Source organism: Nycticebus coucang, chromosome 8, assembly GCF_027406575.1.
Source record: "Nycticebus coucang isolate mNycCou1 chromosome 8, mNycCou1.pri, whole genome shotgun sequence".
NCBI lineage: Eukaryota > Metazoa > Chordata > Mammalia > Primates > Lorisidae > Nycticebus > Nycticebus coucang.
Genome location: NC_069787.1, coordinates 82926710 through 82953576, shown reverse-complemented (window position 1 = coordinate 82953576; position 26867 = coordinate 82926710). Strand labels below are relative to the sequence as shown.

Below are 26867 nucleotides of genomic sequence, written 5' to 3'. Positions count from 1 at the left end.
CATAAAAAAAAAAAAAGCAAAAAAAACCAAAAACAAGGCTTGTTAATGAATGATAAACTCATTAGACAAAAGATTTAGGGGGAACTGGATACTCGGTGTGCCAAAGTATCATCTCACAGATCACTTGCGACTGCAAAGGGAAAAATGTTAACTTTTCCATGGAGAGGCTTTGCTGTTATAATCTTAAGCAAAAAAAGAAAACCAGATAGCATATGTAAGGTCAACAACTAAGTGTAAAAACTCTTCCTAGAAAAACTGCTACATACATTGCTGAATATCACTTCAGTCACCAAAGTACTCTCCTTGAGAAGCATACGCCGACTCCAGCGCCTAGTGCACCCTTCAAAGCAATTTTGGAACACTTTTCTGGAATGACTGTCAAATCAGTCCTCCTATGAGGTTTAACAATTAAGTTTAGGAACTTGACAGAGTGTCCTTACATTAGCAGCATTATACAAACAACTCAATAGGGTTTCATAACTTTGGTGTATCAGTGTTTCACAGCTGTGTTTCCATGGACAAGTGGTGATGGCTTGCTAAGTGGTGTTCATTATTGTTACTGCATGTTTTTGTGTGCCATATGACTATAACTCTGATAGTCATTATAGAAAGTTCTAAAATTGCTTTGAAGGGTGATCTAGGCACTGGTGTCGATGCATAGCTTCCCAAGGGAAGAACTTCAAAGGTGATCATAGTGACATTTGGCAATGAGGTATGTAAACTTCGATGAGTTTCCTAACTTAATTATCAGACCTCTTATTTCCTGATGTGATACAATATAAAGTTCACAGCATCACCCCAAAGTATTCTGCCCAAAATTATTTAACTTGAATTTAATCAAGCCTTTAGATATAATTTTCAAAAGGCAAGAAACAGAGGAATATAGATCAAGTTAAATATCACCAAGAAGAAAAAATCAGGTAAATCCAGAATATGGGACATTCTGGACCAGACCCTTAAATAAGTTTATGTCATGGAAGGAAGGAAAGGAGGGGGAACCATCCTAAATTAAGAGATTTAAGAGGCATGATGGGCAGCGCCTGTTGCTCAGTGAGTAGGGCACCAGGTCCATATACTATATGCAAGGGTGGCAGGTTTGAGCCTGCCCCAGCCAAACTGCAACAAAAAAAATTGCCGGGGCATTGTGGCAGGCGCCTATAGTCCCAGCTACAGGGGACGCTGAGGCAAGAGAATCACCTAAGCCCAAGAACTGGAGGTTGCTGTGAGCTGTGATGCCACGGACCGCTACCAAGGGCAACAAAGTGAGACTTTGTCTTTTAAAAAAAAAAGAAAGAAAGAGGCAGGACAACCAAATGCAACATGTGAAAACTGTCTTACCTCCTGTGATAGCACCTTTGAGAAATACTGTATTATCAGTATCTCCTCGAACACAAACGTTGATGAAAACATAATCAGTATAGAAAAGGAAAATTTTTATTAACTTTTCAACTATGGAAATTAGCATTTCATTGTACTCTACTCACCTCCACTTAGCAGCTTCATGACTAGCCACAGTTCATCCTTTACCACAAAAGACGTGTAGTAAGACACAATATTAGGATGATGGCACTGACTCATGGCTTGAATTTCTTTCTACAAAGAAGAGAAAATGTGATAATTCGTTCATACAAGTCTAAAAAAAAAAATGCTGCAAGTTACTGAATCTAGACTTAGGAATCTAAGATTATATTACCCTTTCTAAAATATCCATGGCCCTAATCTCTTCAAGAATGGTTAGGCCAAAATTCTACTTGGTTTCCCTCAGTCCATTCTGACTCTATTCCTTCCCCCCCGCCCCATTACCCTAGTAACTTTGAAACTAAGAACATGCACAAGTGAAAGAACAATTAGAGTAAGGAAACAGATACCAAAAAAGCACTCATGAAGAAGAATCAGCAGAAAAATCCTGGTAAAACAAAATACCAGTTCAGAGTAACCCCTTCTAGGGATCGCGAGGTAGCTACAGCAGAGGATTCCTCCTATAAAGAAATGTTAGAGGGTGGCGCCTGTGGCTCAGTGAGTAAGGCACCGGCCCCATATACCGGAGGTGATGGGTTCAAACCTGGCCCCAGCAAAAAAAAAAGAAATGTTAGAAATGACAGAATGGGAATTTAAAATACAGATGATAAAAACAATGAAAGAAATTGTGAGAAAGTGGAAAACAATCAAAAAACAACGAAGGAAATTGCTAAGAATGTAGAAAATAACCAAAAGGAAATCCAAAAACAGAGTCAAATAAGAGATTAAAGATACAAAGAAAAATACAAAAAGAAATATAATACAAATACAATATATAATATATAATACATATATACATATATGTACATATAGATACATATATACATACATATATATATATAAATACAATATATAATACAAATACAAAAAAGAAAGATACCAAAAAAAGGATATAGCAGAGCTGAAGGAACTGAAGCAGTCAATTAGGGAACATAAGGATGCAACAGAAAGTATCAACAACAGATTAGATCATGCAGAAGAAAGAATCTCAGAGGTAGAGGAAAAAGCTCTTGAGATAATTCAGGTAGTTAAAGAGGCAGAAAAGAAGAGAGAGAGAGCAGAACATTCACTGACAGAATTATGGGACTCTATGAAGCGTTCAAACATACGAGTTATAGGTATCCCAGAAGGGGAAGAAGAATGCCCCAGAGGAATGGAAGCCATTCTAGAGAATATTATAAATGAAAATGTCCCTAATATCACCAAAGATTCTGACATACTCCTTTCAGAGGGATATCAGTCCCCTGGTCTCCTCAATTCAAAGAGAGCTTCTCCAAGGCACATTGTGATGAATCTATCTAAATCAAGACAAAAGTAAAGATTTTGCAAGCTGCCAGAAATAAGCGCCAACTGACCTACAGGGGCAAACCTATCAGGGTCACCGCAGACTTCTCTAATGAAACTTTTCGGGCCAGAAGACAATGGTCATCTGTCTTTGATCTACTTAAACAGAACAACTTCCAGCCAAGAATTTTATATTCCACTAAGCTAAGCTTTAAAATTGACAGAGAAATCAAATCTTTTATTGATATGCAAACATTGAGGAAATTTGCCACAAGACCAGCCTTACAGGAAATATTTCAACCTGTTCTACACACTGACCATCACAATGGACCTTCAGCAAAGTAAACACCCAGAAATTAAAGGACAGAACCTAGTTTCCACAATGATGCAAAAGACAAAACTAAGCAATGTACTTTCACAAAATAAGATGAATAGAACTTTACCATACTTATCAATTATCTCAATAAATGTCAATGGCTTGAATTCCCCACTGAAGAGGCACAGATTGGCTGACTGGATTAAAAAACAGAAGCCATGTATTTGCTGCCTGCAGGAAACACATCTCACGTCAAAAGATAAATTAAAACTCAGAGTTAAAGGCTGGAAGTCAATTTTTCAGGCAAATGGAATTCAGAAAAAAAGAGGGGTTGCAATCTTATTTTCAGATACGTGTGGATTTAAAGCAACTACAGTCAAAAAAGACAATGATGGTCACTTCATAGTGGTCAAGGGAAAAATATAACAAGAAGACATTTCAATTCTAAATATTTATGCACCCAATTTAAATGCTTCCAGATTCATGAAACAGACTTTGCTTAGTTTGAGCAATATGATATCCTATAACACCATCGTAACAGGGGACTTCAATACCCCTCTCTCAGAGGTGGACAGATCCTCTAAACAGAAATTAAACAAAGATGTTAGAGATTTAAATGAGACCCTAGAACAACTGTGCTTGATAGACGTATATAGAACACTCCATCCCAAAGATAAAGAATATACATTCTTCTCATCGTCCCAGGGAACATTCTCCAAAATTGATCACATCCTAGGACACAAAACAAACCTCAACAGAATCAAAAGAACTGAAATTCTACCTTGCATCTTCTCAGACCACAAGGCACTAAGGGTGGAACTCAACTCTAACAAAAATGCTCAACCTCACACAAAGACATGGAAGTTAAACAACCTTATGTGAATGACAGTTGGGTGCGGGAAGAAATAAAAAAGGAAATCATTAACTTCCATGAGTATAACAACAATGAAAACACAAGTTACCATAATCTATGGGATACAGCAAAAGCAGTCCTGAGAGGAAAATTTATCTCTTTAGAAGCCTACATTCGAAAAACAGAAAGAGCACATCAACAAACGTACAAGCCATCTGATGGAATTGGAAAAAGAAGAACAATCTAAGCCTAAACCCAGCAGAAGAAAAGAAATATCCAAAATTAAATCACAGATTAATGAAACTGAAAACAAAAGAATCATTCAGAAAATTAATGAAACAAGGAGTTGGTTTTTTGAAAAAATTAATAAAATAGATAAACCTTTGGCCAGACTAACTAGAAATAGAAAAGTAAAATCTCTAGTAACCTCAATCAGAAATGATAAAGGGGAAATAACAACTGATGCCACAGAGATACAAGAAATCATCTCTAAATACTACCAGAAATTTTATGCCCAGAAATTCGACAATGTGAAGGAAATGGATCAATATTTGGAATCACAACCTCTCCCTAGACTTACCCCAGATGAAATAGATCTCCTGCACAGACCAATTTCAAACACTGAGATCAAAGAAACAATAAAAAATCTTCCAACAAAAAAATGCCCTGGTCCAGAATTTTATCAAACCTTCAAAGAAGAGCTTATTCCTATATTGCAGAAATTATTCCAAAAAATTGAGAAGGAAGGAATCTTCCCCAACACGTTCTATGATGCAAACATCACTCTGATACCAAAACCAGGAAAAGACCCAACTAAAAAGGAGAATTTCAGACCAATTTCACTCATGAATATAGATGCAAAAATTCTCAACAAAATCTTAGCCAACAGATTACAGCTTATCATCAAAAAAGTCATACATCACGATCAAGTAGGTTTCATCCCAGGAATGCAAGGCTGGTTTAATATACACAAGTCTATAAACGTTATTCACCATATCAACAGAAGTAAAACTAAAAACTATATGATCCTCTCAACAGATGCAGAAAAAGCACTCAATAAAATCCAGCGTCCTTTTCTAATTAGAACATTGTGGAGTATAGGTATAGGTGGCACATTTCTGAAACTGACTGAAGCTACTTATGACAAAGCCACAGCTAGTATTTTACTGAATGGAGTAAAACTGAAAGCTTTTCCTCTTAGAACTGGAACCAAACAAGGTTGTCCTCTGTCACCATTACTATTCAACATAGTGCTGGAATTTCTAGCCAATACAATTAGACAAGACAAGAAAATAAAGTGCATCCAAATCAGAGCAGAAGAGGTAAAACTCTCCCTCTTTGCTGATGATATGATCTTATACTTAAGAGAACCCTAAAGACTTAACCACAAGACTCTTGGAAGTCATTAAAAAACACAGTAATGTTTCAGGATATAAAATCAATGTCCACAAGTCAGTTGTTTTTGTATACGCCAAAAACAGCCAAGATGAGATGTTAATTAAAGACACAACTCCCTTCACCATAGCCCCAAAGAAAATGAAATACTTAGGAATATATCTAACAAAAAAGGTGAAGAACCTCTATAAAGAAAACTATGTAACCTTAAGAAAGGAAATAGCAGAGGAATTTAACAAATGGAAGAACATACCATGCTCATGGCTGGGAAGAATCAACATTCTTAAAATGTCTATACTTCCCAGAGCAATTTACCAATTCAACGCCATCCCTATTAAAACACCAACATCCTACTTTTTTTTTTTTTGTAGAGACAGAGTCTCACTTTATGGCCCTCGGTAGAGTGCCGTGGCCTCACACAGCTCACAGCAACCTCCAACTCCTGGGCTTAAGTGATTCTCTTGCCTCAGCCTCCCGAGTAGCTGGGACTACAGGCGCCCGCCACAACACCCGGCTATTTTCTGGTTGCAGTTTGGCCGGGACCGGGTTTGAACCCGCCATCCTCGGTATATGGGGCCGGCGCCCTACTGACTGAGCCACAGGCGCCGCCCCAACCAACATCCTACTTTTAAGACTTGCAAAAAATGATTCTGCATTTTGCATGGAACCAGAAAAAAACCTGTATAGCTAGTGCAGTTCTTAGTAATAAAAACAAAGCCGGGGGTATCACCAAACCGGATTTTAGGCTGTATTACAAGGCCATAGAGGTCAAGACAGCATGGTACTGGCAGGAAAAAAAGAGACATAGACATTTGAAATCGAATAGAAAACTACGAAATGAAATCAACAACTTACAGCCACCTAATCTTTGAAAAACCAAACAAGAGCATCCACCGGGGGAAAAGATTCCCTATTCAATAAATGGTGCTGGGAGAATTTGATAACCACATGTAAAAGACTGAAACTGGACCCATACCTTTCTCCACTCACAAAAATTGATTCAAGATGGATAAAGGACCTAAATTTAAGGCATGAAACAATAAAAAACCCTCAAAGAAAGAATAGGAAAAACACTGGAAGATATCGGCCTGGGGAAAGATTTTATGAGGAAGACTACCGTGGCAATAGCAACAACAGCAGTAATAAACAAATGGGATTTAATTAAATTGAAAAGCTTCTGTACAGCCAAAGGTGACAACAACCAAAGCAAATAGACAACCTACCCAATGGGAAAAGATATTTGCATATTTTGAATCAGACAAACACTAATAATCAGGCTCTACAGAACTTCAATTAATTCACAAGAAAAAAAACAACAATCCCATACATCAATGGGGAAGAGAGATGAATACAACCTTCTCCAGAGGAATGGCCAGCATCATATGAAAAAATGCTCATCATCCCTAATTATTAGAGAAATGCAGATTAAAACCACCCTAAGATATCACCTAACGCCAGAGAGAATGGCCTATATTACAAAATCTCAAAACTGCAGACGCTGGCACAGTTGTGGAGAGAAGGGAACACTTTTACACTGCTGGTGGGACTGCAAACTAATACAACCTTTTTGGAAGGAAGTATGAAGAAACTTCAAAGAACTCAACCTAGAGTTTATGAACTCTAGGAAACTCTTAGTTTAAGAAACTAAGAACTCTTATGAACTCTTAGGTTAAGAAACTTCAAAGAGTTTATGAACTCTAGGAAACTCTTAGTTTAAGAAACTAAGAACTCTTATGAACTCTTAGTTTAAGAAACTTCAAAGAACTCAACCTTTCTTTCCCATTTGATCCTGCAATCCCATTACTGGGCATCTATCCAGAAGGACAAAAAAAACCTTTTATTATAAGGACACCTATACTAGGCTGTTTATCGCAGCCCAATTTACAATTGCCAAAATGTGAAAACAACCTAAATGTCCTGCAACCCAGCAATGGATCGGTAAGCTGTGGTATATGTATACAATGTAGTATTATTCAGCCATCAAAAAAAAATGGAGATTTTTCAGCATTTGTACTAACCTGGATGGGGGTAGAACACATTATTCTTAGTGAAGCACCACAGGAGTGGAGAAGTATGAATCCTATGTACTCAATTTTGAGATTTGAAGACAATTAATGACAATTAATGACATGGTGGGACATGGGGAAAGGGAGAGCAGATAGAGGAGGGAAGGGCTGAGGGAAAGGAAAAAAAAAAGAACAAGAAAAGAAAATAGTGACTAATTTTCACGTAAATTGGTTTCAATTCTGACCAAAGTATATTACTTAAACATTAATTTTTAACTCAACATCTTGATATGTTGTTTAGGATATTGTATCCTCATTTATAAGTGACATACGTTTGTAATTTCTCCTTTATAATAATATATTTTCTCCAACTTTAATATCAGGTGTACCCAGATCAAGTAGAATGATTTTGATGTATTTCTTCTTTTTCTACTGTAAGATTTACCATGATGTTTTTTTTGAAATTATCTTTTATTTTTATTTATAAATATTAGTTGTCTATTTTTTGATACTTAAAAAAATAGTATCAAATCATTCAGTATGATGTATCAAAGTCAGTATCAAATCATTTTGATACTTAAAAAAATAGTATCAAATCATTCAGTATGATGACTCCATACTGAATCTCAGAGTCAAAGCATCCTATAATAGACATACTCTTATTTGACAATGTGAATGTTACTTTCTTTGCATTATTATTATTATTGCTTAATATTTTGATGTAGCAATTGTCTGATTCCTTTTCTGAATGTATTTATGTTCATTCATTCTTTACAAAGTTTTTGTTTCTAATCCTTATCTTAAACATTGTTATTGTTATTAAATCTTAAGTCTTTTTAATTTTGTGAAGGCAAAAATAATGTAAACCTAATTAACACATGTATATGTAAAACATAAAAATTAAAAGTGGAAAATAAAAAAAATTAAAAAATTTAAAAAGAGTGGGGTTCTTTTCTCCACACGCAAAAAAAACAAAGAAGTGAAAATGTGATAATTCATTCATACGAGTCTAAAAAACAATGCTGCAAGTTACTGAATATAGACTTAGAAATCTAAAGATTATATTACCCTTTCTAGAATATCCACAGCCCTAATCTCTTCAAGAATGGTTAGGCCAAAAATCTACTTGGTTTCCCTCAGTCCATTCTGACTCTACTCCTTCCCCCCCATTACATTAGTAACTTTGAAACTAAGAACATGCACAACTGATCACACCGTTGATAGAAAAATAGACAACTAATATTTATAAATAAAAATAAAAGATAATTCCAGAGGCCTCCACTGGAAAACATTTTTTACTTCTAGGTGCCCTGGAAGAATCCCCTTGGGAAATCTAATTTTATAACCATAGAGAGTAATCACAAATAAACAAAGGGTGTTCAACTCCAGTAAGATTAGCCCACATCACAAAATCCCAAAACTACAGATGTTGGCGTGGATGTGGAGAAAAGGGAATGCTTCTACACTGCTGGTGGGAATGCAAGCTAATATGACCTTTCTGGAAAGAAGTTTGGTGAACACTCAATGAACTAAAAGTAGACCTACCATTCAATTCGATCCTGCAATTCCTCTATTAGGTATATACTCAGATGATGAAAAATCATTTTACAACAAAGACATTTCTACCGGAATGTTTATTGCAGCCCAATTCATAATAGCCCAAACATGGAAACAGCCCAAGTACCCATGGACCCATGAATGGATTAACAAATTGTGGAATACTATGGAATACTATGCAGCCATTAAAAAGATGAAGACTTCACATCTTTTATGTTTACCTGGATGGAGCTGGAACGTATTCTTCTCAGTAAAGTATCTCAAGAATGGGAAAAAAAGTATCCAATGTACTCGATACTACTATGAAATCAATATATAACCACCTACACATTCATATGAATAACAAAACATAACTATAGTCTAGAAAGTAGAAGGGAAGAGGAAAGAGAGGGGAGGGAGGATATGGGAGGAGGGAAGGCATCTGGGGGGACCTCACCTAATGTGCATGATGCAGTGGTACATTTCAAAACTATTAAGAAATGAGTATAATTGTGGTGGATTTGTTACTTAGTTCAATGTAAGAATTTCACATTATATATTGAAGCAGTACCCTGAACTCCATAAATGCATCAATGTACAAAGTTATGATTTAATAAAAAATAATTTAAAAAAACCATAAACAGAGGGTGGTTTGTCTTGCTGTGATTTTTTTAACAAAATATTACTTCAGTGTTTGTGAAATGATTCACAATTCTCACTAAGGAGAAATGAACTAAAATAGGACAAGATCATCAACTAAATCCGGAGTAGAAATTTGAGCTGAAAGTCTAAGCTCCCTCTATCTCAGTTAATGAATTGAAATGATTTGGTATAATAAAATACCTTATAAAGCCCATATGATTAGAGCCCTAGTTAACTCTTTGATCTCATTCCTATCCCCACTTCAAACACCAGTCTTATAATTTTCCTATCCCCTCTTCAAACACCAGTCCTATAATTTGGTCACTGAAAATTTCAAATAAGCCACACTTATAACTCTGGACATTTATCCCTATTGTTCCCTCTGTCTCACATATACTTCTCCCATCATCTCTGCCTACCTAACTCCAATTCTTTCTTCTGTGTAGATATCATTTCCACCTGCCTCCCCAGGATGAGTTAGGTATCCCTTCTCTTAGCTTCCAACTACTCTATATCTCCTTCCATCACGGTACAATAGTACATTGTCTGCTTATTTGTTAGTCTCTTTCTCCTAGATTAAGAGCTCCCCGAAGATAAGCTATTGTATAGGCCAGACACAGTGGCTGACACTACCTGAGCTCAGGAGTTTGAGACCAGCCTAAGCAAAGGCGATACCTTGTCTCTACTAAAAACAGAAAAACTAGCCAGGCGTGGTGGTGAGCACTTGTAAATCCCATCCACTAGGGAAGCCGAGGCAAGAACATCACCTGAACTTAGGAGTTTGAGGTTGTTGTGACCTATGACGCCTACCAAGGGGGACAGAATGAGACTGTCTCCAAAAAAATAAGCTATTGTGCAACTAACCTTACCATGCTGTAATTGCCTATTTATTTTCTGCAACCCCCACAAAACTACAAGCTCAATGAGAACTAAGACTATTCTTGACACTTATCATTGTGCCTAGTACACAGTATACCTTTGATAGATATTTGTTTGTTAAATGGATGAAATACTACAGTACCTTATACAGCTTTTCAGGTATTCACAAACTTGGTTTATGTCCTTGGTATATGTTCAATAAGATCAATTGTACAGGCAAGGTACAGTGGCTAACACCTGTAATCCTAGCACTCTGGGAGGTCGAGGCAGGAGGATTGCTTAAAGTCAAGAGTTGAGATCAGTCTGAGCAAGAGCCAAACCCCATCTCTATCAAAAATAGAACAAATTAGCTGGGCCTGGTGGCACACCTGTAGTCCTAGTTACTGGGAAGGCTGAGACACAGGACGATGGCTTGAGCCCAAAGTTTTAAGTTACAGTGAGTTGTAATGATGGCACTGCACTCTAGCTGGGGTGACAAAGTAAGACTCTGTCTCATACAAAGAAAAAAGATCAATTGTATGAAACACCTGATTCATAAGTAGTACTCAGTAAATGATAGTTTTCCTTTTCTCATCTTCTCTTCTTGAATGTAAATTCTTTATAGCAAAGACTTCGTCCTATAAAATTTGCAACTCCCAAAGTTACTAGCACAGTCTTCTGCATTAAAAGCTAAGTAAATATGAAAGAAAAGGAAGGAAAAAATAAATAAATAAAAATAAAAAAAAAAAAAGGAAGAAGGAACCAAAGCAAGCATCTGCCTATGGGCTTAAACAGGATTTGAAGAGATAAGTATATACATATAAAAGAGAATATGTAAGATAACGAATGTGTATTAAGTAGTAAAAATATTAAATGTACCAAGAATCCATAGGAAAGAACAATTAAGGCAGGCAAGTGTGAACCAAGAAGCCTTTACAGAGACAATAACCAGGTTTAGTTCTGTAGGACATGAGGAAACTACAGTAGTACAAGGTGACAGACATAAATAATTTTTTTAAATGATGAAATAATGTTAAGACATATTTAGAAATACAGTGAATAAACTTGTAGTAGTTCATGCTTTCAACAGATATTTACTAAGTGTCCACTATATCCACCATATGCTGTACACAGTACTAGGAACCTGACCACCATAGGGAGTCGTCATGAAACATACTGTCTGGTAAAGAATTATGACAAATACCAATTTACAACACTGAATGATGAACAGTTTGACAGAAGAAGTACTAGAAACTACATAATTTCATTGGAGAAGAACATTAACAAAAAATAGGTGTCATAACCATGGAAGGCTTCAAAGTTTTACTGAATTGACACTGAAAAAAAAAAAAGAAATAAAAAGATAAGTAGGTTTTTAAGGTATATGGTTTAATCTTAATGCTATGGAATACCTCTTACAGCTATTGCCTAGAGCTACTCTTCTTTAACCTTTCCCCAGCCTTAGGAGAAACCAGTGTGCTGCCTAGGGTTCACTCTTGCATCAATGGTCAGAACACAAATTGGTACTGTTTCTAGGAGGCCAAAACCTTTTAAAGGATATTACATTTGACCCAGGAATCACAATTCTATACTACTTTAAGGAAACAGAGAAGCAAGCAATTACAAAAAGGAAACAAGATAATCATTTAATACCAGAGAATAGATTAATAAATTGTGGTCTACCTATTCAAGATAACATTATACACACATTAAAAATTAGATTGATCTATATACAGACACAGAAAGAGAGTTATAATAAACTGAAAGAACAAAGTATATGATTATATTATCATAAAAATATAAAGATACTTATTTAGTTTTTGTATTTTTATGATAAAAATACTTTGTCACCCTCCGTAGAGTGTGTCATAGCTCACAGCAACCTCAAACTCTTGAGCTCAAGTGATTCTCTTCAGGGATTCTCAGCCTCCAAGTAACAGGGACTATAGGCATCCACCATAATGCCCAGATATCTTTAGATATGGGGGTCTCGCTCTTGCTCAGGCTGTTTCAAATTCATGAGCTCTGGCAATCTGCTCACCTTGGCCTCCCAGAGTCGTGAAGTTATAGGCCTAAGCCACCATGCCTAGCCAAAAATACAAAGGTATTTAAACATTCATAGTCTGAAGAATTACACAGCAAATGTTATATAATATCAAAGTAAGATTATAACTAATTTTGTCCTACTTATCCAGATTTTATAAATTTTATAATAGATACTATTTATTAAACACAAACCTTTTTTTTTTAAAGAAACAAATCAAAAACTTCAAATAGGCAGTGCTCGTAGATCAGTTGGTAGGGCACCAACCACATACACCCAGACTGGCGGGTTCAAACCCAGCCCAGGCTAGCTAAACAAAAATGACAACTGCAACAAAAAAATAGCCGGGCGTTGTGGCAGGCGCCTGTAGTCCCGGCTGCTTGGGAAGCTGAGGCAAGAGAATCGCTTAAGCCCAAGAGTCTGAGGTTGCTGTGAGCTATGATGCTACAGCACTCTACTGACGCAGACACTGTCTCAAAAAAAAAAAAAAAAAAACTTCAAATAATTTCCCACTCTAAAATGAATATATAGGAATGTATCTCTCCATTTAAGAAATATGAGATGTCCATACCAGGAGTTCATCCATGCTAGTTTGACATTTCTCAAGGTTTATCCGCTTGATTGCCACTTTCTCCTTTTTAGGGGTACAATAAGCTGCTTGGACCACAGCAGTTGCTCCACTCCCTAAAAATAAATACATAAATGAGTAAACAAATAGTTGGATATATAAAACATGACATTTCTACTTCCTACACAATTTAAAGAGAAGAATCATTCTTATCTTGTCCCTACAGTAAATAACAAATGCAGAGAAGCACTCTAAAGAGTGCCAATTAAAACAAAAGCTTCAACCATTTCACATTCATTGTCAATAAATACTAGTGCAAAAAAAATTTTTAAGTTCTGGGGTTCTAGAATATGATGGCATAGGATCACAATCCCTACTTCTCTCCTCCAAATACAACTAAATATCCTAAAAATAATTCAACAACCACAAAAGGACTCCAAAAAGGTAGAAAAAGAGAAACTAGCTAAGGACCTCAAAACTTCAAGAAAGCACCACCGTTTGCTGGGTTTTCCTTTTATCTCCCACATATCACAGAATAAACATGAGTGAAGCCTGCAACCTGTGACTACCAACAGGGATGGATGGATAGACAGACAGAGAGAGAGACAGATACATAAACAAATGAGAAAATTCTGCTATCTGGCCAAAGGTCTGTGAAAGGGATAGCTTAGCAGAGACCTAGAGGGGAGATACATTCCCTGGTCCACATTCAGGACACTAATGGGCCCAATGAACCACAGCATCAGCATCAGCAGAGTCTTAGGCCTCACCATGGCAACTAGGCCCTTTTTCCACACCTGTGGCAATGTCAAGCCAATTATGTCCTTAGTAGCAGCAGAGCTGGGGCCTCACACTCACCAGTCAGCCCAAGTAGCACCCAGAGAGATGGAACAGAAGTTTCAATGGTGACAGAAGAGGACAACACTCTAAGATATCCAAAGGCTAAATTATAGCTCACAAAGGTAGGACAGGAACTATACTCTAAAACCAAACAGGGAATCTGCCTATTAAAATAGAAGAATTACACTCAGGGAGGCTAAGGCAGGTGGATTGCTTGAGCTCAGGAGTCCAAGACCACCCTGAGCAACAACAAAATTCCATTTCTACTAAAAATTAAAAAAAGAAAAAAAATTTTTTTAAAGAAACAACTAGCCAGGTGTAGAGGCAGGCGCCTGTAGTCCCAGCTACTTGGGAGACTGAGGCAAAAGGATCACTTGAACCCAAGAGTTTTAGTTTGCTGTAAGCTGTGATGACGCCATAGCACTCGGTGTGCTGGCTCCAAAAAAAGTGAGACGCTGTGCTATCTCCAAAAAAAAAAAAAAGGTCTTCAAACATAATAACCTATATGTCCAGAATAAAAAAAGACATGTCATACATGAACCAGGAAAAACATGCCTGAATAAGAAAAGATAATCATACTGACACCAACATCAAGATGAATCAGATGCTGTAATTACCTGACAAGAATTTTAAAGCAGCTATCATAAAAATGTTTCACCAGTTAAGAGTTCTCTTGAAACAAATAAAAAATATCTCAGCAAAGAAACAGAAGTTTTTTTTTTAAGTACCAAATGGAAATCATACAACTGAAATATACAATTACTGAAATAACGCATGTGCTAGATATGCTCAACAGTAAAGTGGAGTGGAGATGACAAGTTAAATTCAGTGAACTTGGGGACAAGATCAATAGTTTACTCAAGGTAAACAACATAGGAAAAACAACTGAAAAACAGAAGAGCAAAGCCCTAGGGATCAGTGGGACAATGATAAAAGATCTAAAATCCATGTATTATGAAGAATAACACCCCCTCCCAAAAAATGTACATGTCCTAATCCCCAAAACCTATTAATACATTACCTTATGTGGCAAAAAGAATTTTGCAAATATTAAAAATCTTCAATGGGAAGATTATCCTAAATTGTCTGGGTGGGCCCAATGTAATTAAAGGGGTTCTAGTAAGTGAAAAAAGGATGTAGGAGGGTGAGAGTGAGAGGTAAAGAGAGAATGGAAGCAGAAGCTGAAGTTATACATGAGATGAGGAGCAAATAATGATTCATGCTACAACATGGATGAAGGTAACAGACATCAAATACATAGAATGTGTTAACTATTTATAATATTAATTTTCATAATGTACTATCTAGTGTTATTCCTTTTAATAAGTATCAATTCTCAAACCAATTATTGGAGCCCTGCATGATCCAGCATTAATTCATTTTATATACACAAAAGCCAAAACATCAGCTTCGAATATACAGAGGGTGTCAAAAAATATATACACATTTTAAGAAAGGAAAAAACTATATTAAAATTGGAATAACAAGTCATGTTGATTTCTGCAATTAACAGAGGTGCTCAAACATGACTTGTATTAATCTTTTGTTATCAGTACATGTTATTACAATTTTAATACAGTTTTTTCCTTTCTAAAAATGTATATACATTTTTTGGCACCCTCTGTATTAATTAATGGCATGTCTTATGTAAACCAAAACCATGCTGGGGTTAAAAATAGAAATGAAAGACTATTTCATGTTAAATTTAGTTATTTCTCAATCATTATTAAACACAGAATCAGTTTCTCTAAAAAATAAAACATCAAACCTAAGTACTATCAATAATAATTATTTATATACTGAAGTATCTTTCTTTCACTCCAAGATTCACATAGGAAATCTCCCTAGGAGCAAGATATTAAATTCTCACGTGATTTAACAAATGGCCAAATGAAAAGTTGCTAATGTTTCCCACACTCAGTGATAAAAAAGGACTTGCAGGCTCCAGTTCTATTCTAATGACCACTTTTATTCATCTTCCTATTATCTTCCAAACACAATGCCAAAATATTGTTCATCAATTGAAAACTATTTTAAGGTTCTAACATATGGCAATACAGTAAAAACTCACTACTTTCAACACCACTATTTCAGAATAGCCAATGATTTTTTCATTAGGAAAAAAAAACTACTTCATAGAAAATAGCAATAACATGCAAGAAAGAAAATCTTAAAAATTTATTCATAATTATTTCAACTATTCTCTAGTATTTTACAAGAATCTAATAACATAGGAATGGAAATACAAATAAAAAATATTTCATCTCTTCTTTAAAGCAGAGTTTCTTGATGCAGAGGTTTTTAAACTACTGACCAAATTTACTAGGTCTACCATTTTTCCTAGCATAAACAAAATGAGATAGAAAATATCACCATGCATCTCAGCACCCAAACCACAGTGGTTATGATGCTGGCCACATACACCCAGGTTGGCAGGTTTGAACCCAACCCCAGCCAGCTAAACAACAATGACAAACTGCAACAAAACAAAAAGTAGCTGGGCATTGCGGTCGGCGCCTGTAGGCCAAGCTACTTGGGAGGCTGAGGCAAGAGAATCGCTTAAGCCCTAGAGTTGGAGGTTGCTGTGGGCTGTGACACCATAGCGCTCTACTGAGGGCAACATAATGAGACTATGTCTCAAAGAAAAAAAAGAAAGAAAAGAAAGTATCACTATGCATTGCACATAGCAAAAATAAATCTCATGTTATAGAACTGTTATTTCAGAATAAATACACATGTACATGAGTAAAAGGTATCTCTCAGGAATTATTTAGTCAAAGTGTGAAAGCTACTACCCTAATTCCCTCAACTAAGCACTGGCCTGATAGAAAGACTTAATGCAATGGAAAATTTTAAACAATTTCCAATAAAACATCCTAATGCAGAATGTCACCATTTTACACTGGTACACATTCTCAATGCCCTACTCCAGGGGTCCTCAAACTATGCCCCGCGGGCCACATGAGGCGGTGTGATTGTATTTGTTCCCATTTTGTTTTTTTACTTCAAAATAAGACATGTGCAGTGTGCATAGGAATTTGTTTATAGTTTTGTGGTTTTTTTTTAACTATAGGCTGGCCCTCCAAGGGTCTGAGGGACAGTGAACTGGCCCCCTGTTGAAAAAGTTTGAGGACCCCTGCCCTACTCCTACATCTTTACTTGTTCCATCTTATTTCTGTCCTTTCCTAGTTAGTCCTTTAATTGCAGTGTTAGCATACATTACACACCACAATAGATTAATGTACAAAAATGTGGATGAGCTTTCTTCTAAGAGCTTTCAAACTAGGTAACTCTGCCACTTGAGATAGAAAAGGAACTGCCCAAGCATGAGGTAAACTAAAAATATTTTCAGGGTCTCTCTCCACTTTACCAGACACAGAAATTCAAAAGGGAAAATGTAAAAGCAGATATTACTCCTACTTGCAAAGAAAAGATAAACCAAATGAACCAAAATCAAATGAACATATTTTCTCCCATATTTTTTGGCTAGTCATCACTATAACAAGTACATATCCTAAAAATTGTTTAAAGTATTTTTAGTAAGGTTTTGTATTTACTAAAGACTATTCGTTTTGGAAGACTGAGGCATATCTACCTGAACCATAAAAAATACCGGAATTTATAATTCTGTAAACCCCTTTTCTAAATAAGGCCTCTTATCAGAGTCATACTGAAAATTAAGGCTCCAAGAACTGGCAAAACAACTATAAGAATAGTCCTCATCAATCTCTCCATATGAAGATGAAAATAAAGACACACTGCCATGTGCTTTGAGGTATTATTCAAGCAGCCTGATGGTTTTGCAATGAATCATCATTCACTCTCCTGTTCACTCTGGTGATCTCTCATGTCAGAGGATGGCAACTCCTGCCTTCCAGATGTTCTAGCCAAAAACCTTGGAATTACCTTATCTTTCCTTTCTCTCAGATTTAATCCAATAGTAAATTATCTAACTTCAAAATATGATATAACCAGAATCTGACCACTTCTCATCACCTCCACTACTACTTCTCTCCCCCAGATAACCTTTCCTTCCACCCCTTATACCCTCATGAAATTATCCTCCACATAGCAGCCCAAGTTTTATAATGTAAGTTGGGTCATATAAAACCTCTGTTTAAAACTCTCCAATAATCTTCAATCTTACTCAAAGCAAGTCAAGTTTCTACAATGATTTACAATCTGACAATCAGGACCCTGCATTCTTCCACCTTACCTTTCTGACCTCTTCACCTGTCTCTTTACCCTCTGTCCCCATCTGTGCTAGCCATCCTCACCTCCTTACTATTCTTTAATCACATCAGCATGCTTCTACTTCAAAGCCTTTGTTCTCATGGTTCCCTACTTCCTGAATACAACATCATGAACTTCTTCACCTCCTGAAGGTCTTTACTCAAATGCCACCTTCTCAGTGAGGTTTTCCCTGGCCTATTTAAAACTGCAATCCCACCTCCACCCCTAACAGTCTCTAACCCTTTTCCCTGCTTTATTTTTCTCCTTTACCACCACTAGATTATAAACTCCATGAAAGCAGGGATTTTTGTCTGTTTACTTCACTGTTTTTATCTCCAACAGCCAGAACAGTACTTGACACATAACAGGAGTTCAATAAGTATTTGTTGGATGAGTTAATTAATCAAGTAGTGAAATATATTTTCTAGAAAAAAATTACTTGTTTGTGGCAAAACACACTAAACAGTCCAGTCTTCATGAGAATTACCTCATGTATTACCATCATGAACATTAAAATTTATTGAGCACTCACTATGTGTGCCAAGTCTATGCTGAGTACATCTAACCATCACAATAATCCTATAAGTTAGGTATTACTGGTCTTACAAACCAATGTAACCAAAGCAGTAAGTAAGGTAAGACTTAGATAATACAGTTAGTAAAAGGCACAGTACGGACTCAAAATCAGAACTACATGATGTTACAATACTATGCTCTTAATTGGTAAACAACTGCCTCTTCAGATTAAAGCTAACATTAATTAACTGATTACTGTGTGTCAGATTAAATTATTTACTTGTAATGTGTTACTTAGCTATTTTAATTTTTTTTAAACCTGAGGCCAACATTTTAGTTGCTTATCCAATGTACCACATACAATTTCCCCTTCTTCATTAATAAGAGAACCCTGACCTATTTTGTTTGAAGTAGTAATATGCCCTACTATAAGCTTCATTTCCTAGCCTGCCTTGCAAATGACCAAATTACACAATTCTGGCAAATAAAATAGAAGTGGAAGTCACTGAGTAAGACATCCAGGAAAGAAAGTCCTTTGAAAGAGAATCAACTTAGTTGTCATATGTCTTTCTCCTTTTCCCAGTCTTCTGGCATAGAACACAAGCATGGGGCTAGAAGTAAAACAATTGTGAGAATGGAGGCACGTGTCAAGTACTAATGCCTAACCACACAGCAACTAGGTTGCCACTTCCAGTCTTCTTGTTACGTCAAGGGAAAAAAGCATTTTATTAAGCCATTATTATTTCCATTTTCCATTATTTGCAGAAACAATCCCTATTTGATTCAAACTCTGAGGTTGTTGCCCCAATGCTGGCCTCACTGAAAATGTCACTTTAGCTGAGTCTCCCAATTAGGGTTAAAATACACTAACTATTAAGCATCACTATTGAGAACATGAAGTCCTTTACATTTATGGAAAGAATAGAGGTGAGGGCCTGGAATCTGTATTTGAAAGCTACTACTTCAGATTCAAAATGTCTAGCTAGTGAACAATTAATGAATGTAAAAAAGGAGGGAGAGAAAAGTAAAAAATAGAGCCAGTGAATTGCCTTTACCAGTGTCAAAGCTAGGTGAATCATACCTTACTAAAAAAGATCTTAATCAAGTCTAAATTTTGTAGACTGAGATAAATAGTAAATATTTACTGAGACTTTGCAAGATGCATGACAATAAAAGTCACATGACACAGCCCTTGGCAGCCAGGTTTTCCTCTTTGCCATCATATGGTATTGTCGGCCATACCATGGCAGCAGGGCCTTATACAGCTATACTATCATGTCTGACATAAATCCCTGAACCATCTAAACTTAAATAAGACCTGGAACAACAAAAAAAAAAGATACAGTGATGTTCCAATAAGTATTAAAAATAGATTCAAAATATTTTAAGTGTTATAAGATTCCAAATCGTATAGTATTTCATATTTCACAGCAAAACCAAAACCTGGGAAATTAAAGACAAGGAGAAAAAAGAGATAATAATAGCTACTATTTTATGGATCACTTAATATGAGCTAAACACTTACCACAAAAATTGTACTCAATCTGCCTAACGAGCCCTAAGGACACAGGTACTATTATCCCTAATTTACAGACAAAAAGGTGACACTAAAATTAGTTACATAATTTGTCAAAAATCACATAGCTAGTAAAAGGTAAAGGGCAGGATTTGAATCCAGGTCAGTCTAACCCCAAAACCCATTCTTTTACGGACACTTCATGTCAAACGTACTATAATACATACTCAGAAATTCTAATGCAAGACTAAGGATTTGGAATTAGTCAAAAACACTGAAAAAATTAGGCTGGGCAAGGTGTCTCATGCCTGTAATCTTAATACTCTGGGAAGCCCAGGCAGGTGGAATGCTTCAGCTCAGGAGTTCCAGAGCCTGAGCAAGAGAAAGACCCTGTCTCTACCAAAAATAGAAAAAACTAGCCAGGTGTTGTGGCAGGCACTCCCATCTACAGCATAGCTTGAGCCCAAGAGTTTGAGGTTACTGTGAGCTATGACGCTACACCACTCAACCCTAGGATGACTAAAAAAAAAAAAAAAAAAAAAAAAAAATGGAAAATATCAACATCTCAAAAAAAAAAGCTGGAAAGAACAATGATTAATTTGTGAGAATGACACTAATATCTTTTACAAATAATCATACTTTAAGAACTTCAAATCTGCCTCAGTGCCTGTGGCTCAAGCAGCTAAGGCGCCAGCCACATACACCTGAGATGGTGGGTTCAAATCCAGCCCAGGGCTGGCCAAACAACAATGATGGCTGCAACCAAAAAATAGCCGGGCGTTGTGGTGGGCGCCTACAGTCCCAGCAACTTGGGAGGCGGAGGCAGGAGATGGCTTAAGCCCAGGAGTTGGAGGTTGCTGTGAGCTGTGATGCCACAGTACTCTACCCAGGGTGACAGCTTGAAGCTCTGTCTCAAAAAAAAAAAAAAAAAGAACTTCAAATCCTGCCAGAGTAATGCTTATGATGATACAATCCTTTAAAAGGCAGTCTCTTGAATTCCCAATCTGTATGCTTTTAAAATGTTCCCAGGAAGAGACTTTTCTTTTCCCTGCAGAATTTTACCAGAAAGAGGGAGAACAAAACAGAATTTAAGAAACAACCCATAAATATAGTGCTAATTAGAAAAATATTACAATCCAAAAAAAGTACATTTTAATTTTTTTTTTTTGTAGAGACAGAGTCTCACTTTACCACCTTCAGTAGAGTGCCATGATGTCACAGGACTCACAGCAACCTCTAGCTCTTGGGCTTCCGCGATTCTCCTGCCTCAGCCTCCCGAGCAGCTAGGATTACAGGCGCCTGCCACAACGCCCGGCTATTTTTTGGTTGCAGTTCAGCCGGGGCTGGGTTTGAACCTGCCACCCTCGGTATATGGGGCCGGCGCCCTACTCACTGAGCCATAGGCGCCACCCAAAAGTACATATTTTGATATAAAGACCATCACACTGATTTTCTAGAATAAAATCCTTTGGAAAAAAATGTAAATGATCCCAAACCCTTTATTTCTACACTCCAATCATTTGTTTCCTGAAAAAGTTGAGTATAACCTGAAGAAATGGCAAAGATTCATTTTGAAGACTATAGCTTATTACAAAATACTATATTCCAAACATTTTGGTATGTAAGCAAAGTTAGAATAAGAATACAATGCTTTATTGAGTCTTGCTACTTGTTACTAGGCTATAGTTCAAGAAAAAACTTTTTTCTTCCCTGTTGGGACAATGGGGTAAAAGAGACAGTATGAGGTAGGGAGTATAAAGATCTGATAAGTGTGGGCTGGGAGGGTGGTGGCTCATAATCCCAGCACTCTGGGAGGCCTAGGGGGGTGGATTGCCTGAGACCAGCCTGACCCAGAGAAAGACTTCATTTCTAAAAACAGCCTAGCATTGTGGTGGTCCCCTGTAGTCCCAGCTAAAAAAAGAAAAGAAAAGATCTGATAAGTGAAAATATCTATCAGACTTTTTCATTCTAAGGCTATTTTCCCTAGTCTGTGGGACAACGACCCTATCTTCTAATTTATATCCAAAAACCAATCAATGTAGATGCAGAAACAAGGGTCCAGAATTAGGCAATGGGAGAGGTGAATGCCAATCCTGGCTTTACCATTAATTAGTTATATAGCTGTAAGTAAAGTCATTTTACCTTTCTATGTCTCAGGGTCTTCAACTGTAATCACCTCATCTCAGACCATACACAAAAATTAACTCAAAATGTATGAGAAGCTTAAATGTCAATAGCTAAAACTATAACACAAGAAAACAGAGACAAAAAAATCTTCATGTTAGGTTAGCACAGACTTTTTAGAGACAACAAAACCAAAATCAACAAAAGAAAAAATGATAAACATCAAAATTCACATTAGTTTTTTAACAGACATTAAGAAAAATGAGAAAAACTACAGTCTGGGAGAAAATATTTTAATTAAAATCATGTATCAGCTTGTTGCCTGTAGCTCAGTGGCTAGGCCGCCAGCCACATACACTGGAGCTGGCAGGTTCAAACCCAGCCCGGGCCTGCCAAACAACAACAATTACAACAACAAAAAAAAATAGCCAGGTGTTGTGGTGGGCGCCTGTAGTTCCAGGTACTTGGGAGACTGAGGCAACAGAATCGCTTAAGCCCAAGAGTTTGAGGTTGCTGTGAGCTGTGACACCAGAGCACTCTACCGAGGGCAAACAGTGATAATTCTGTCTCCAAAAAATAAATAAATAAAATAAAATAAAATCATATATCAAATGAAGGATCCATATCCAGAATGAGTATGTACACACATACATACACATACACTCCTATAACTCAGTAAGAAAACGAGCAACTCAATGAGCAATTCAAATTGGCAAAAGATTCAAATAGACATTTCACTTAAGATAAATGAAAACCTAATAAACACATGAAAAGATGCTCACCATCATTAACATTAAGGGAATCCCTATCAAAAACACAAATGAGACACCACTGCATATCCACTAGGATGTCTATAATCAAAAAGACAACAAATGTTGGCCTGGATGTAAAGAAATGGTAGTGCTAATGGAAATGTAAAATGGTAGTTACTTTGAAAAACAGTTTATCAGTTTCTTAAAAAGTTCAATTTACTATAAACCCAGCAATTCCATTCCTGGGTATACACTCAATGGAACATATTCACAATGAAGACTTAATGTGCATATTAAGTAGCCTTATTCCAATCAGCCAAAAAGCAGAAACAATCCAATGTTCATTAACTGGAGTCCAGTAAAAAGGAGCTATGTACCGCTACATTCTACAACATGGATGAACCTCAAAAAACATTATACAAAGTAAAAGGAGCCAAACACAAAAGACCACATATTCTATAACTACATTTACATGACATGTCCAAAAAAGGCAAATCTATAGAGACAGAAAGTAGATTTATGGTTGCCTGGGACTTGGGGTGGGAACTGGGAGGGACTGCAAATGAACATGAAGAATCTTTCTGGAATGATGGAAACGTTCTAAAATTGGATTGTGGTGATGACTGAACAACTCTATAAATTTACTAAAAAATTACTGAATTGTGGCTGAGAGCGGTGGCTCACGCCTGTAATCCCAGCACTTGGGAAGACGAAGTGGGTGCATTACCTGAGCTCATGAGTTTGAGAACAGCCTAAGCAAGATGAGACCCCTGTCTCTTAAAAAAAAATAGCCAGAAGTTATAGCGGGCGCCTATAGTCCCACTTACTAGGGAGGCTGAGGAAAGAGAATCACTTAAGCCCAAGAGTTTGAAGTTGCTATGAACTGTGATGCCACCACACTCTGAGGGCAACAAAATGAGACTCTCTCTCAAAAAAAAAAAAAAAAAAAAAAAAAATCACTGAATTGTACACTTTAATCTGGTAAATTTTATGGTACATAAATTATACCCCCAGTGTTTTTAAAGATGAAAAAATATCTTCACTTTCTAAGTGAAAGAAACACATGCAAAAGACCACATTTATCTATAATGTCCAAAAAAGGCAAATCAATAGAGCCAAAAAGTAGATTTCTGGTTGGCAGGGGGTGGGAAGAGTGATTAACTTAAGCACAACATACCTCATTGGGGGGACGGAAATATTCTAAAACTGGATTATGGTGATGGTTGTATTATACAGTCAGTACATTTACTAAAAACACTAAATTATATACTTAAAATGGGTGAATTTTATGGTATTAAATAAGGTGGTCAAATGACATTGGACTTCTTACCCTTTATGAATCACAGACCACTGTGTGAATGTGATGAACACTAACCCTATCTCAGAGGAGTGAGTCTCCCTTCTGCCCACTCACAGACATCCTATGGGTCTAAGGACACCACATTAATAAATCACTAAATCTCCAGAGCCCTTGCAAGTCTAAAATACTATGTCACCCAACAGCAAAGGCTTTAAGAATGTCTACAACCATCCTCTTCTTAGAAAGATGTACACACTCCCAGAAAAGGAAGGAAAATTCTTTTAAAGTGACAACAGCAACCCTCCTCTTCACTTTTCCGATATCATTTTAGAATCTTCCATTTAGTCCTTTCCTTCAATGGTAAAACTCTGATTGAGGGAGCCAGAAGCAATCAATCAAGACAGAGACCAAACTAGCTTTAGAACCAATCAGTATGTGTCAAAGGACTCAGCATGATTCAAGGACACAGACCCACGAAGTAGCTTAAGGAAAAAGATGTGACATTTTTCAGATAAAATTTAGCCCAGATTGTTTTAAAATGAAAGGGAAGTGAATTGAAAAAAAAAATAAGTTTGACAAAGTTTCTTCAAAACACAAACACTGCAACAAATACTGATGTCTGCAAGGCAGCTAAGGTGTCACCAGTTGGTCTTTATTATAAAACTAATTTTAGGGCAGGATGCTGGCAAAGTAGACAATTCTTCTTCCTCCAATACACAAGGGGTCTGCTCATGTCAGTTGGATTGAGCCTGTTTAGCTAAACCCCCCCTTTTGATTTCCAAGATCACTAGGTCATTGTTATTTAACAAATACTACCCTCATCCCAATCCCCAACCTTCCCCCAATCACTAAGCTCCTCTGGAAATTGCAACCCATGTCTATGCAAGTTTTGGTCTGTGCCAACTGGTATTCAGATTTACTTTACACAGCAGCCCCATCTATCAGAGCACATCAAGGAGCTGCTTGAAGCCCTCCAGTGATGCTTAAAATTCCAAACTCTTTTACCAATGCTGCGAAAGTCCCTAAATCCTCCCTTACCTCTCTAGCTTGGCTAGCCTTTGTTCAGGTGTTAAAACACTTCAAGCTCCTTCCCTCCTCAGGACCACTGCATTTCCTCACCCCTCAGTAGGAAAATCTTAAGACTCAGTTCTCATCCTTCAGGGCTCAAGTGAAATGTCACAGCCTCAGAAAAAGAATGTTCCTTGAAATCACCTTAACTAGGTCTCCAGGTTATTCTCTATCAGAACATCTTGTTTATCTTCTATCACGTGCCAAAACCTGTTCAATTCTTTTTGTCCACTTATTTAATGTTTACCTCTAGAAAGTCAGCTGCAATGAGTCAGAAGTTAGGTCTACGTTGCTGCAGCTTCATCTGGAGAGGATCCACAGCTCCACCCATCAAAGTCTGGCACTTCGTGGCACTCAAAAGGGTTCTCCCATGGATGCAGGAATTAACTAAAGCGTCCTATCCCACAATCCCAGAAATAAGTGACTATGCCCACAACTCCAATACCCACTTTCTCAAATAGCTTCAAAGAGGCATGTCCCATACTTGCACCCTTCAAGGTTCATGTTCACACATCTGTCAAACATGTATACAAATCTCTCAAGAGCCCCTCAAACCCCACCCCACTTCACAGGCACGCGCCTCGAAACCCCCACCCCTCTCACACACGATCCACAACCCGGATGCTTCACATACGCGGCCCACAAACCCCCTGGCCGCAGGAATTCCTGTGAGTGCTGCGCTCCCCACGTTCCCGCGTGTCCCCCGCCGGCTAGCGCGCCACCTCCCCCATCAGCGGCGCCAGCTCTCACCAATCACCTCCTGCAGCTCGTAATCGTCCCTGTTGATGGACCAAGGTAGGGCGCTCGAGTCCTCGGACATGACTGCGGCGGCAATACTCCCAGTTCTCCCTCAAACTAGCTGACCTCTCTCGCGTCGCCTCGCAGCGCGGCTCCCCACCCGCAACGGCCGTCGCCGCGCTCCCACCAAAGGCCAGGGAACAGACACGGGTCCGACGGCGCTGGTGCACAGGGTCAGCCCGCGGCAGAGCGGCGGGGGCTTAGAACTCCAGCAGACCTCGCCTCCCGCTCCTCTGCGTCCAGCACTCCCTCGCCGGGCCCACGCCCGGTTCTCGGCCTCCTCAGCAGCGGCGACAGAAGGTTCGCCTGGGCCCAGCCCCTCCGTCCCGCCCTCCACCCGAGCCCCACGCACAGGCCAAACTTTCCCTTCTCCCTCCACCTGCCGGCACGCAGCGCAAGGACGTCACCGCGCCAGTCACGCCCCACCTCAGACCTGCCTCTAGCCGCCATCTTAAGTGTGGCTGGATACACAGCGAGCGAGCTGCAAGCTGTAAAAAGTAGAAGTTGACAGTGGAAAGAAAGAATTCTTAGGAAGGGGTTCAACGAGAGCATCGAAAAGCCAGTGAAAAGCCTAAAGAAACAGAAGCAGGAGCCACACTAAACATGGCAACCAAAGCGCTACCAAGTGGAAGGGGCGGAGCCACTTTTAGCGGCTGAGGCTCGTTGTCATCGCCGTCGTCATATTCATTGGTTTGTTTGA

The 26867-nt window shown here is 37.8% G+C and overlaps 1 protein-coding gene across 8 annotated transcripts in view; it reads right to left on the bottom strand.

The window, feature by feature from the left end:
* Positions 1-26527, bottom strand: part of OXSR1 (oxidative stress responsive kinase 1) — a 159844-nt gene extending 133317 nt beyond the window's left edge. For 3 of the 8 annotated variants that reach the window (XM_053599840.1, XM_053599842.1, XM_053599844.1), the window contains exons 1-4: positions 26120-26527; positions 13024-13136; positions 12450-12494; positions 1485-1593 (exon numbers count right to left, since the gene is read on the bottom strand). In XM_053599840.1, the coding sequence (XP_053455815.1) occupies positions 1485-1593; positions 12450-12494; positions 13024-13136; positions 26120-26189 (337 nt within the window). In that variant the 5' untranslated portion in view covers positions 26190-26527. Of the gene's footprint in view, positions 1-1484; positions 1594-12449; positions 12495-13023; positions 13137-25616; positions 25767-26119 lie in introns of those variants that run through there. The other 5 variants (XM_053599841.1, XM_053599843.1, XM_053599845.1 and 2 more) reach the window with 4 other exon arrangements.
* Between the last annotated feature and the right edge of the window lie 340 nt (positions 26528-26867).